General features: G+C 39.7%; 1 protein-coding gene across 1 annotated transcript in view; it reads left to right on the top strand.

Moving 5' to 3' along the window:
• The first annotated feature begins 4,070 nt into the window (after positions 1-4,070).
• Positions 4,071-14,699, top strand: part of POLB (polymerase (DNA directed), beta) — a 38,224-nt gene continuing 27,595 nt past the window's right edge. The window contains exons 1-5 of the mRNA XM_006859923.1: positions 4,071-4,165; positions 4,455-4,512; positions 8,540-8,606; positions 11,776-11,850; positions 12,425-12,483. Coding sequence (XP_006859985.1) covers positions 4,105-4,165; positions 4,455-4,512; positions 8,540-8,606; positions 11,776-11,850; positions 12,425-12,483 — 320 coding nt within the window. The 5' untranslated portion in view covers positions 4,071-4,104. The remainder of the gene's footprint in view (positions 4,166-4,454; positions 4,513-8,539; positions 8,607-11,775; positions 11,851-12,424; positions 12,484-14,699) is intronic.

The raw sequence follows: 14,699 nt of genomic DNA, 5'->3' as shown, positions 1-14,699 counted from the left end.
CAGGTTTCCCCATGTCTCATTTATTTATATTAATTCCTCAATTAATATGTCTCAATTTATTTATTTTAATTCCTTAATTAATTATGGCCCTGGCCAGGTGACACTACACTGCTGGTATTTGAAACACCAGTGGCATAGCTTCCAGCATCACAGCAACACTCAAGCCTCCACAGTACAACAAACTGACAGATGTGAGGGGTTTTTACTTAATGAGGGATGATCATTCTGAAGAGCAAAATAATACGATTATTGCCTAGAAGTCAGAGAGAAAAAAAGGGGCAATAAGGAAAGAAAACTAGGATGGGCCACATATCTAAATGAAGCTGGGAGGGAATCAAGGTGTGAAAAACTTGAGGAATCAAGTTAAAAGGCAACAGACAAATTGGGAAATAATTGCAATATGCAAAAAAAATGGGTTAAAAGCACATAAAAGATCTAACAAACTAATAACAGACAACTATCCCCATTGAAGGACCCCTGGTAGTGTAGTGGACTACAAGTTGGGCTGCTAACCACAAAGTATGCAGTTCTAATCTACCAGCCGTTCTGAGGGAGAAACATTAATTTTCTGCTCATGTAAAGATTTATGGCCTCAGAAACCCTACACAGGACCACTACGAGTCAAAACTGACTCGATGGTATACAACCACCCACTGAGCCCTGATGTGGCACTATAGGATAAGCACTAGACTGGTAACCAAAAGGTCTGCAGTGCACACCCATTAGCAGCTCTCAGAAACCCTACATTGTGTCACTATGAGTCTGAGTCAAATTGACAAAACACAAACACCCCATAAGAAAAATGAGCAAAGGATATCAAGAGATAATTCACAAAACAAGAAATACAAATATCCATGGAACACAACTTCTGATAATATTGATACTAGCAAAAATAAACCAGCCATTTGGACCCAGAGAGGGAAAGGGACTGTGGGCTGAAAACTGCTGGGAGGAGGGGGAAGTGTAGGGAGCGGTTTCTGGGATATACCCTTTGGGTGGTTGAGGATGCATGGAGGGGATTGGAACCATGGCAGTGAGATGATATACGATGGAATGAATGTAAAACTAAAGTTCTCCCATGTAAACTATCATATAATTCAAAATAAAACATTTAAAATAAATAAATAAATAAACCAGCCACAATCTTGTTAATCAAAGAAACTCTTGATGTTGGTTCTCACTCATAGGGACCCTTTATAGGGTGTGTTATTAAGTGCTGTCAAGTTGGTTCCAACTCATAGCGACCCTGTATAGGATATCCAAGATTTTAAATCTTCTGGGGAGCAGAAAGCCTCAGTTTTCTCCATGTAGTGGCTGGTGGGCTCGAACCACAGACCTTTGTGGTTTGCAGTCCAGTGGTTATTGTATGGTGCCACTGCGCTCCCTATATAGGGTTTTGTTGTTGTTGTTAAGTTCCATCGAGTCAATTCTGACCCACAGCGACCTGTATAGGGTTTCCAAGGAGCATCTGGTGAGCTTTGAACCACCAACCTTGCAGTTCAAACAGCTTTGCAGTCTGGCGCATTAGCCCACAGCGCCACACCAGGACTCGTTTACGAGGCTGCAAATCGTCATGGGAGCAGAAAGCCCTATTTCTACTGCAATCAAAGAAACAAATTCTACTTAAATTATTATTCCATTATTGAAAAATAATGGAAATTTTAGAGATACTTTAGAAAGATCAGAAATACACCTACTAAAATATGAACTGTGATTAATCAGAATGGTCAGATGATCATTACTTTTCAGTTTTCTTTTGTCATTTTATGCTTTTTATACATTTTCTGTGGCAACTATGTATCATTTTGTAATAAAATTTTTATTTATTTATACAAAAATCAATTGTCTAAAATTGTAGTTCATATGAATTCCAATAGTTGAGTCTTTGAAATAAAATATTATTTTCACATTTGCATTTCTCAAGCAGAATTGCTGTCTGATATAAATTATCATATTAGAATGACAATTTCATTGCTCAATATCTAGGTCAAGCACTGATTCTTTCTTTGTGGCCTTTGATCCCTATCTGAAAAGGCAGAGGCATATAACCTCTACCAGAAAAACAACCCAATTTAAAAATGGACAGAGGACATGAACAGACACTTCACCAAAGAAGACATGCAGGTGCCAAAAAAACATGAAGAAATGTTTGTGATCATTAGCTATTTGTTGTCATTTTTATTGTTGTTAAGTGCTGCCGAGTCAGTTCCAATTCAGAGCGATCCTGTATAGGGTTTCCAAGGAGCGGCTTGTGGGTTTGAACTGCTGATCTTGCGGCTCAAGCAGCCTTTGCAGTCCAGTGCATTATCAACACCAGGAGAGATGCAAATAAAAACAACAATGGTATATTATCTCACTCCAGCATTAACAGCAAAGTTCAAAAAACCCAAGCCAACAAATGCTGGTGAAGGTATGGACAGACTGGAACATTGCTGGTGGGACTGTAAAATGGTGCCACCACTGTGGAAAATTGTATGACATTTCTCCAGAAAGTTGGAAATATTAATACCATATGACTCAGCAATCTCTCTGCTTGGAATATAGTCACAAGAAAGAAGAGCCATAAACAAAGATACAAGAGACCAAATGAAACAAACAGATGAAAATTCAGGCAACCTGAATTTAGAGAAGTTCGAGAAGCGGACTGGGTGCTTGCTGGGAGGAGAAGCTGAGCAGGGATGATGAGAGACGGAGACTGGTGAATGGCTGGCCAAAAATGGTACAACTATCTTGTGAGCAGCTTTGGCAACAGAAGAAGGCCTGGCAGAGCAGACTCACACAGGTGATGGAAAAGGAGGTTTTTTCATTCTCACCTGGCAGGCGACAACAACCTTGCTGTACAGTCCAGTCACAACTGTACCCACTGTAGCTTCTCACTGGGCAAGAGCCAACGTTAGACAACAACCAGCCAAATACACCCTAAGTTGAGGTGCACGAACAGTGAATGAGAATCCTTCCATTCTCTAACTACACAAACAGGAGACAGCTGGTGACAGCCTAAGAACAAACCAACATACAATCATCCATTAAATACAAATAGAACAACCCCATAATGCCCCAGAGACAACAGACACTTTTAGCTTACATGAAGAAATAAAGAGAATGGCTCAAACAAATGTGCAAGATGCAGAGCCAGAAAACATTTCTGAATAAGAAAAGGTAATGGAAGTAACTGAAAAAAACATCCAAAACAATTATATTTAGATACCTTCAAAAGATTGACAGATCAAGGAAAGCAAGGAGAGCACAGAAAAAACTTTAGAAGAATTCATGAAAACACTATAAGAGTAAACAGACTAATTAAATGCAGTTTGAAACTACCAGCCGTTCTGCGGGAGAAAGATGAGGCTTTCTGCTCCCTTGAAGATTTATAGCCTCGAAAATCCTGTACAGGGTCGCTATGAGTCGGAACCAACTCCATGGCACATCACCACCACCACCACCACCACCACTACCACTAGAATTGGATGGTGCCCATTTACTACTTACCAACTGTTCTGAAAGGGATCACATTAGAAGTTCCCCCAAATAGTTGTTGTCAAGTGCCTCTGAGTCGATTCCGACTCATGGCAACCCAACTCATGGCTTTTTAAATCTTAGGTTAAGATTCCAAGGAGCCCATTTGCTCCCTTTCAGCCAAACCACGTTTTCGCCCCAGCTAAACTCTTTCCTGGTGTGGAGCTGTGGGCTAATGCGTCATACTGCAAAGTCTTTTGAACTGCAATGTCAGTGGTTCAAGTTCACCAGCTGCTCCTTGGAAACTCTATATAGGGTCGCTATGGGTCGGAATCGACTCGATGGCACTTAACAACAACTTCTCTGCTCACCTAAAAAGATTGCGCCTCTCTAGCCCCGCCCCTCAGACACGCCCAGTCGTACGTAGCTCCGATAATGTGCGTGACGTCACCACGGCCGTCGCGCAGCGCAGCGCCACGCCCCCTGTCAGAGGTAGCCATTATTCAGCTGGTCGTGCTGGCTAGGCTGGGGTTGGGCTGGGCTGGTCCAGCTGGGTCAGCTCTTGCACCCCTACTAGCGCAGGGCGCTAGGGGTGCGGGGGGCTGTGTCTGGCTCCGAGGACTCTGGAGTCCTCGGGAGCAGGTCACCATGAGCAAACGGAAGGCGCCACAGGAGACGCTCAACGGGGGAATCACCGACATGCTCACGGGTTAGCACGGGGCCGGGTTCGGCTGGCTTTTCTTTCCTTTCATCTTGTTGCCTTCCCTTCCTTCTCTCCCGACCCGACAGCCCAGGGGTGGGGTCGGATCGTGACCCCTCTCAGCAGGTCATCTTCCGTACGGATCTGCCCTGGACACCCGTGGACAGCCCTGCCCGAAGCTCCTGGGTTTCGCCTGGGTGGCCTCTGGCCTGACGAAAAGCGTGGTCACTGCCCATGTCCCTTCCCAGAAAGTGTAACTGTACTTCTTGTTCACCGGAGCCTCTTGTTGTCTTTTCAGAACTTGCAAACTTTGAGAAGAACGTGAGCCAGGCTATCCACAAGTACAACGCTTACAGGTGGGACGGTACCGTTTGCTTTCTGTTATGCCCCTGTTGTTTGATATTTAACAGGGCTGGTGAATCCAGTAGATATTTGGACCGTCTGCAAAAGAAGAAGTGTGAATCTAGAATTTGACTCTCTGGTGGTACCTTACTGCAATATGTCTGAAAGAATATGGGCAGAACACTGTAGGATCCATTATGATGGAAAAGAAGTAAAACCTGGCGCCTGTTTTTCCCAGCATTAGACTAAAATGCATAACAAAAGATGGTGGACAAGGGCTGTGCTGGGAAATAGATGTGGTTCGAGGAATCCCATCTTTCCATCTGGTTGGACCGTGGCCAATCCTTTTCACCTTAATTTGATCCCTTCCTTGTCCTATTTACCAGTGGTCTTGTCCTGGCTATTAATCTCACATCCACCTGCTTCTGCTCCGTAGCATATAAACAGGTTCCAGTCCCTCAATGTAAAGCAAAAACAAAACTATATTTTTCTTTTAATTTTTTATTGTGAACTGAGTAAAGGTTTTCAGACAAGATCATCAGTTTTACATTCGACAAGTCATACACTTTGTTTCATCTCAGTGATTGCAATCCCCTCCATGCAGCAACAGTTATCCCACTTCCTCCCTGTGGTTCCTATTTCCAATCCACTGACTTTCCTGTACCTTCTTAGCTTTGTCAAAACAATCTACTTAACTCTTCCTTTTAAATGATACTTTATCTCTAACCTCCACTTTACTGTTAACCATCTTGAAGTATAGTCTATGTTCATGCCTGAATTTCCTCTTCCCTAGTTATTTCTTACCACCATTTATCTGTCAGTTTGGTGCACTGCGGTGGCTTACATGTTGCTGTGATTCTGGAAGGTCTGCACCAGTAATTTAAATACCAGCTCTGGTAGCGTAGTGCTAATCTCATGGTCGGCAGTTTGAAACTACCATTCCTGGTGTGAATTAAGCTGCTAACCTTAAGGTAGCTAATCCACAGCCACTTTATGAAAGAAAGCTGAGACTACTCCCATAAAGATAGTTTCGAAAATCCTATACAACTGTTCTCCTCTGTTCTATATGATCCTGTGAACTGGCATCAACTTGACTGGAGGGGGTGTGTCAGCCATTCATTCTTTAACTCACTGAAGTATCATTTCTCTGAAAATGTCCTTACTTATACATCATTTACTGGACAGTCACCACCGATGGCACTTCTCTACTTTGCATCTCCTCTCTCTTGACTTCAGTGTTAGTGATATTCTTGGCCTCAGTGGACTTTTCTCCAGATTTTAGTCCTATATTCCTTTTATTTCTACCCTTTGAAAACTGTCTTTTAACTCCTTTCTTTTCCTATCCCACTCAACATACTCACAACTGAATACTTTTCCCTTCTGTCCTTTCTGCCTGTGATTTCCTGTGTAAAATAATGATGCTTTCATCCACACATTTGATGATCTACAAGTCAAGGAGACATTCATCTATTTGAGTTACAGCAGGCTCCAAAGTCTTGAAGGAGCTATCAGAACAGATGTGCGAGGATGAACAATCTAGACAAAGGAAACAGTGTGTGAAGGCATGGACACATAAACTATGATGATAACGTTTTCTCAGAGTAATTCAGTGTGCTTGTGTGTTGTGTTGCTATGTGCCATCGAGTCGATTCCGACCCATAGCAACCCTGTTTAGGGTTTCCAAGGAGCAGCTGGTGAGCTTGAACTGCCAACCTTGCAGTTCAAATGGCTTTGCAGTGTGGCACATTAACCCACAGCACCACACCAGGATTCCAGTGTGCTTACATGGTATGATTTGAGTGGAAATTTAAATCTGTAAAGATCTGCAATGCCCTACCACCCATGTGTGTTCCACTCCACTCTGGTGTACATTTCTCTTCATTATGGTCAATAATATGATCTTTTGAAAATTATTATCTGATTTTATTATTCTCCTTTTTCAAATAATTAGATATTTTTCCTTTACTTAAGCCCCAGTGCATCATGGCATACAAAAGACCTTTCATGATATGAATGCTTTTCCATGTCAGTCTTTGCTCAATAGTACCAAGTATGTTTAAGGAGCTCTGGTAGTGTAGTAGTTACATATTGAGCTGCGAACTTCAGGGTCAGCAGTTCAAAACTACCAGCTGTTCCATGGAAGAAAGATGAGGCTTTCTGCTCCCGTAAAGGTTTACAGCCTTGGAAACCCTGTGCAGGGTCGCTATGAGTCGGAACCGACTCCACGGCACATAACAACAACAACAAGCACGTATGTTTATCCTGAAACAGTTGCCTCCACAGACTCCCTTCAGTCTGCTCTCCCGGATTCATGGTCAGTAATATGCTGGTTGCTGCTGTTGGATGCCCTTGAGTCGATTCTAACTCGGCAACCTCATATGACAGACTAGAACTGCCCTGTAGGGTCTTCTGGGTTATAAACTTTACAGGAACAGCTTGCTAGGTCTTTTCTGTGGAGCTTCTGGGTGGGTTTGAACCACAAGCTTGTCAGTTAGCAACTGAGTAGCTAACCAGCATGACTTATAGAGAAGTTGAAGTCCAAAAATATCGGTTTATATATGTTAAAATAGAATGAAAAAGACGCTAAAGATTCTTAGACTTCAGTACACTATCATTTTTTTATCAGTATCAACTCTAAACTACATTTAGCATTAAAATGATAGACAGGATATTGTTAGCAAATTTCTGTGAGGGTACCCGGTCTCACCAGATTACTGAGCTGGATCTGTGTAGAGTTAGACAAGAATCACAGATCACTGTGATGAACTGAAATGAGAATAGTAAAGAGAAATGGCATAAGGACATATTGGGATGCAACTTTAAATCATGAATTTTAAAATAATCACCATAGAGCATGTAGCAGACAAAATGATGAAAATTACTTAAATATTAACCAACACCCAAAGGCAGTGAGTTTATGTACCTGTGGGCTCAGGACCATAGTCTCAGGGGACACCATGGTCAACTGGCATAACATAATCCACAAAGATAAAGTTCTACATCCTACTTGGGTGAGTAACATCTGGGGTCTTAAAAGCTCATGAGCAGTTGTTTAAGATACAGCTATGGGTTTCTCCACGTTTGAAAGAAAGAAGAGTGATGAGAATTGAAGATGCTTGAAATTAGTTACTCCAGTAGACTAATGAAGTCATCACTCTCGATGACTCTGAGACCAGAAGAACTAGATGGTGCCTAGCTACCACTACCAACTGCTATGAAAGGGATCACATTAGAAGGTTCTAGGTAGAACGACAAAATATATGGGATACAACTCATAATTATTTAAAAAAAAAAAAAGACAACTAGGCTCACTTGGCAGAAAAAGACTACAGGAAACTGACACTATGGCCCTCGAATACCCTTCAGGTCTGGAAAGGAACCCATCCTCTTTTTCAACCAAACAGTAGATAGGTGTATAGGGGGGACAACAGCACTAGTAAAGTATGCTTACCATGGAATGGACAATCATTCAAAATCAAAAGGGCAACATTTACCTAAGGACAGAGTTGAGAAGGGATGGGAAGATGGTAGAATAGTGATAAGAGGCACAGGGAGAAAGTGAGACAACAGCTGTTGCACGTGGGGTATTGCAATCATTGAGATGAAACAAAGATTTGTTGAATGTAAAACTGGTAATCTTGTCCATAAACCTTTACTTAATTCACACACACACACAACTACCATAGATAAGCTAATCAGATATGTAGTGGTTTGAATATGTTGGCACATTTTTATAAAAGCAGTTTTTAAAATCTGGCTGTTAAAAAGAAGAGATGTTTTTCACTTGCTCCCCAGTAGGAAAGATTGCTGGTCTCCTGAATCTCTCTGGCTCTCTATATACAAGTGGTTAAAATAGATTATCCATGAAATGTGAGAATTTCTGACTTTAAAAATTCAGAATTGTAGTTGGTGGTCTTTCAGCTATTTGAGTTTTACACAGAAAAGGAAATTTCAGTGAAAGTTTGAAGTGGATCTTTGTGTATGTACCAATTTAAGAAAGGTTAAGATTTTAATTTGCAACTGTTTTTCTTTTTCTCCTAGAAAAGCAGCATCTGTGATAGCAAAGTACCCACACAAAATAAAGAGTGGAGCAGAAGCTAAGAAATTGGTAAGTTTAGTGAACCAATTGATAGGTCACCCATGTACAAATTTGGTGAGTTCCTAATAGCATTAATGTTATGTGGTGCTATGGGTTAATACACTGGACTGCAAGGTCTGTTTGAACTGCAAGGTCATCAGTTCAAGTTCAATAGCCGCTCCTCAGAAACCCTATACAGGGTTGCTGTGAGCCGGAACTGACTCAATGACACTTAACAACAGTGTTTTTTTTACCATATTTTTTTAAGCTCAAGGTATTTTTATTTGAGGGGGTGTGGTTTTAAAACTTTTAGAAATATGTATAATTACATTTTTCTTTCTATTTTGATGAGCTGACCTAATGTTAACCTCAGGAGCCATTTCTGCTTGTATTGTATTTCCTTTTTCATATTTGGGATCACCATTTGTGTTTATTGCAATGTCCTTTCTTAGAGTCATAACTCTGACAAACTGATGTATTTCATCCCAAATCTGAGGTTATGGTGTATCCCTAAATAGACTCCTTTAGCCTAAGACTGGACTTAACTATAAAAATCCTTTTTTTCCCCATTATTACTCCTTTTCACTATTATTTTAAGAAACACAACTATACTATCTAGTGCCTATGAGTGCTGCTTGATAATTCTAGAAATCTGAAATTTCCAAGATGAGTAGTTTGCTTTTTATTCCTTAATGTTAGATGTAGAATACAGCTGTGATCTAAATTGCTTTAGGGATCCTGGCATGGTGCTGTAGGATAAGCATTGAACTACTAACCATATGCTCAGCGGTTCATACCCACTAACCTCTCCATGGAAACCTATACAGGGTCACTACAACAGCACTTAACAACAACAACAAATTGCTGTTAGTCAATATACTGTTGAAGTGAAATTATTATAGCACTATCTGTTTTAAGATAAAGACGGAAAAAATTGCTTGTCTTTTAATCTTCTGATACAGGATATGACAAGGAGCCATGGTAGCATAGTGGTTATGCATGAGGCTGCTAACCAAAAGGTCAGCAGTTCAAATCTACCAGCCGTTCCATGGAACTAGGGTGAGACTTTGTGTTCCCGTAAAGATTCACAGCCTCAGAAATCCTGGATAGGGTTACTAGAGTTGAAACTGACTTGACGGCACACCACCAGCCCCACCACAGGACATTGAGAAGCTTAAGCAGTTCCCTTGTTCTGATCTAGTCTACTGCTTTAATCTTTTGTTCATTCCTATCTGGTAGTTGCTGTTCTCAAAATTTTGAATTTACACTATGTAATCTTAGGACATTTGTTAAATATTAAACAAATCTAGTTTATGGGAAGGTGAATTTAGGACTAGAAACAGTACGAAATAACTTGAAGACATGCTGTTATGCATGCTGAGCATTTAACTAAAAGGGACCAATAAATGAAAAAAATTGAACTTCATTAATCAAAATTGTGTATTAAAAAACAGTGCTGTAGAGTGCCTGTAAATGATCAAAAATCAATAATGTGGAAGAAAGAATACTGTCATTTACTGCTGATGGAAGTATTGGTTGCTCCATCTTTTCTGAAGGATAGTTTGGCACAATGTATGTACATGCATCCTTTGCAGCAATTCTACTTGAAGGAATTTGTCTTCAGGAAATGAATAAGGATCTGTGTATGCAAGGATTTATTAGGTGTTTGAGCCCCTATATATGCTAGGCAGTCATCCAGGTGCTATTAAGGGTAAAGCAGTGAAAAGACAGGATCTCGACTCGTAGAGCTTATACTCTAGAGAAATACTATTCAATGCTGTAGTCACATTTGACTACTGAGCTCTTGAAATATGACTAGTGTGGCTGAGCAATTGGATTTTTAATTTTAATTAATTTAAATTGTTAGATGTGTGGCTAGTGGCTACCATGATGAAGTGGACAGTTTTAGAGTAGTGGTTCCCAACATGTGGTTCCTAAACCAGCAAGATCAGCCATTTGTTCGAAATGCTGCCTTGTGGCCTTGCCTCAAACTACTGAATCTGAAACTCTTCGATTGGCACTCAGCAGTCAGCCTAGGTGATGCTGATTGTGGAAAAGTTTCTGAACCTCTGTTTTAGATATTCATGAGGACACTGTTAAATATTATCAACTAGAGTAAAACTTGAAAACTGGAACCTGTATAAGGCAGAAACCTATCAGAGAAGAAAAGCTTGAATATTTCCCAATAATAGTGATTAAAAGTTGGGCTGCTAACTGCAAGGTTAGCAATTCGAGTCTACCAGCCACTTCACAAAAAAAAAGATGAGGCTTTCTACTCCCGTAAAGATTTACGGCTTCAGAAACCCTAAACAGAGTTTGCTATGAGTTGGAATCAACTCCTCGGCACTTAGCAGCAGCAGCAACAGCAATAGAGAGTGAGAGAAAAGTGGCAAAGACTGTACCCTGTCAAAAGTGAGAACTCTGAGGAACCTGGAAAAATAAGACAGTTCCATCGAGTTCCAGTTCTCACAAGTTTCACTGTCATTTGTTAGGTAAAGTATCATACAGTCACACTCATACAGTTGTGTATCTTTCAGCCGTTAATGATATTGTCATTGTTGGTATGCATTTATTGATATGGAAAATTGTTTATGATGTATTACTAAGTAAATAAAAATGCGTTCTGCAAAGCATTGTGATTCTGTCTTTTATAAGAAAAGTAGTTGTTGTTGTTTTGTGCCATGGAGTCAGTTCCAACTCATAGCAACCCTCTGCAGGGTTTCCGAGGCTGGAAATCTTTATGGGAGCAGAAAGCCTCATCTTTCTCCCGCAGAACAGCTGGTAGTTTTGAACTGCTAACTGTGAGATTAGTAGCCCGATTCGTAACCACTGTGCTACCAGATAGATGAGCAGAAAAGAAACTAAGTAATATATTCCAAATGTTAAGAGTTGAAGCTAGAGGTGATTTTAGTTTTTAGGGCAATAAGATTAAACAGGTGCTTCTTAAATATTCTTTATGCAACTCTAAATTTCTAGTTTTTCTATAAGAAAAGTTAATTAAAAAAAAAAATCCTTTTAGAGTTTTCTTGTTAATATCATTTGAGCATTTTGCTTCTGGTGGGAAGTATTTTTTCTTGGGATCATTTTTCTGTGTCCTTTGTCATGATGGTAATTTGTTTTCCATTTCCCACTTTTTATCTTTTAGTGATTTGGTAAAAATATATATTTATATGCTTTACATTTTTAATTTTCTTTGTAGCCTGGAGTAGGAACAAAAATCGCTGAAAAGATTGATGAGTTTTTAGCGACTGGAAAATTGCGTAAGCTGGAAAAGGTAGCATTTATATTACTTGTTTCCTTCTGCCTTTATAGCAATAGCATAGCGTCAATGCAGCGTGATTGATGTCACACACCTTAATAATGCTCCAAAGGAAAAGAAACGACTGCAATTTATGACTTTAAGTGTTCTAGTTTTACATTTTTTGTATATTGTTCAAAATTTCCACTTATTTTATTTAGCATATATAAGACTTTGTGCATCTATGACTGAATTAGCTTTTTGATTTCAGTTCTGTTTAGAAAGGGATTATTATAAACTTTGACAAAAAGATAATTATCTTCTAGAATTCCTATGTTTCTTAAACTCTCCCAAGCATTTTTATGATTTGTTTCACATCACTTCTGGTCTTTTATGAATAGACCTTTATAAATTACTGAATAAATTAAAAGTGTAATATCTTCAGGAACCTTGTTCATTTCACTACAAATGTATACAGCCACCTATATTGTGTTACCCAGGCAAATGTAAATGGCTCTTCATGTCACTTATCTGCCTAGAGTATTTTAAATAAGATCTTTGACTCTTCAAAGAATTTCTAAATCACAGTTAGACTTTTTTTTTCTTAAAGATTCGTCAGGATGATACAAGTTCATCAATCAATTTCCTGACTCGAGTTACTGGCATCGGGTAAGAACTATTTTAAGCAGACAGTAGTAGGATTGATTTTATATTTATGTCACCCAAAGTAAGTTATATACTGTTTCCCTCAAAACCTGTACCTTTCCACCTCTTTACTTTGCCTATACAGTTCAATGGTCCTCTGTAGCTTAGGTCTCTGAGCCCGTATTTCAGATTCTGCCTTTGTTGTAAAAGCTTCATCCAAGGCAAATATAATTTTCTCTGTGACACAGTTTTGATTTCCCAGCCAGAAATATCTCCTTCCACCAACATGTGTTCTGTGTGCATACTATCGTCCGTTCTCTAAACATGATATTTATCTTGTTTTAGGTTTTTTCCATAGTATCTTAGGAATTTAGTTCTCTCTTTATATGTGTGTGTGTTGAGTTTGTTTGGTATTGTTAAGGATTTGTTGTTTTTGAAGACAGTTTAACATATATGTAACAGATGAGCTTTGTGATTCCAGTTAAATTTGGAAATTCGTTTAGAATTATGTTAAGTTAAATTGTAGCAGAAAATTTAGTAGACTTATAATAGAATAATAAGATTTGTTAGTTGAACCTAAAGATGTGAAGAAGAGCTAGGCTTTTCAATTTCAAGTAGAAATTGAATTTTTGTTAGAAGTTGTTTTAGAGAGTCTCTGTTTTAGTGGTGGTGATGATGTGCTGTGGAGTCGGTTCCAACTCATAGCAACCCTGTACAGGGTTTCCAAGGCTGTAAATCTTTATAGGAGCAGAAAGCCTTATCTTTCGCCCACAGAGCAGCTGGTAGATTAACTGCTAACCTTAGCAGTTCAATTTGTAATCCACTACACTACCAGAACTCCTTGAAGATATACAGAAAGTCAACTAATGGTAGCAGCATCAGGATTTAGAACCCAGGATTTCTGAGTCTCAGGTCATTTCAATTTCTTCTAGTCCACATTGTCTTGCTAACATGAATGTCAATCATTCTACCACAGTATAATTAATATTAGGATGTTCATACAGATTACGGAATTGTATAGACTTACTTGTTTCAAATCAGTGTGGCCTCAATCTATTGAGCTATTGTAAGTGTGTATATGTGTTTCTTCCTATTTCTGGATGGTGGATTTGAACAGCCAACCTTGCGATTTACATTCCAGTGCTGATTCTACAGCTCCACACCAGGTCGTCTCTATAAGAATAGCTTCAGTCATGTCTAATGTTGTGATTTATTTATATGAGCACATCAGTCAGTAATCTTTTACAAACCTAAATAAATTTTTTTCACTGCTTTGCTCAAAAACCCTCCCTCTAATAGTTTCTCTTTGCCCTTAAAACCCCAGTTAAACACCATAGCTTAAAAGCCCACTTTTCCCATCCTGTACTTCACTCTAGCCATACTTGCTTGCTGTTAAGTGCCTTTGAGTCTGACTCATAATGACCCTATGTAGGGTTTCTTAGGAGTAGCTGGTGGGTTTGGACTTTGTGGTTCATAGTCCCGTGCTGATCCTACAGTGCCACATCACGAGTCCGGCCATACTAGTTTTTACCTTTTCTTGGGCAAGCCAAGCTCATGCCAACTTTAGGACCCTTCGTCTGATTGTTTCCTTTGCCTAATATGCTTTCCTTCTCAGTCCCCCAGATGATTGGCTCTTTGTCATTCAGATCTCAGCTTAATTATCTTTCAGAGATATTCTCTCATTCAGCCACTCTGTAAAAGTACCCTAGCTAACACATCTAGCTGATTTTCTTTTTCCTTTTTCTTCTTTCTTTTTTTTTTATTGTGAATTATGTGATAGTTTTATTGTGAATTATGTGATAGTTTACATGGGAGAACATTAGCTTTACATTCATCCTATTGTATATCATTTCGCTGCCATGGTTACAATCCCCTCCATGCATCATCAGCCAACCAAAGGGTACCCCAGCCGCTCCATCTCTCCACGTCATCGTGTCTGCCTTCATCGCTGCCGTCACTGCTTCTCTGGGTAGGGTCCCACTCTCCGCTTTTCTCCCTTGATGGTCCCAGGGACCTCTGCTCCAGGACTGCAAAGTCAGTCACTCCCCTCCTTTTGCTACAAAGCACCTACCTTTACATTTCCAACTCTCACAATTAGTCCTAATAACAATTATTTACTATTGTATCACAAGAGACCTATCTGCATCTCCTTTCATCAGCTTCACGCAAACAGATTGGATACTACTCAGTGGAGATTCTACCTTCCTCCATGCCCTCTGGATCTAGGCTCCCTCTTGAAA

This window comes from Chrysochloris asiatica, unplaced genomic scaffold, assembly GCF_000296735.1.
Source record: "Chrysochloris asiatica unplaced genomic scaffold, ChrAsi1.0 scaffold00035, whole genome shotgun sequence".
Lineage (NCBI taxonomy): Eukaryota > Metazoa > Chordata > Mammalia > Afrosoricida > Chrysochloridae > Chrysochloris > Chrysochloris asiatica.
This window is presented reverse-complemented; position numbering and strand designations above follow the sequence as displayed.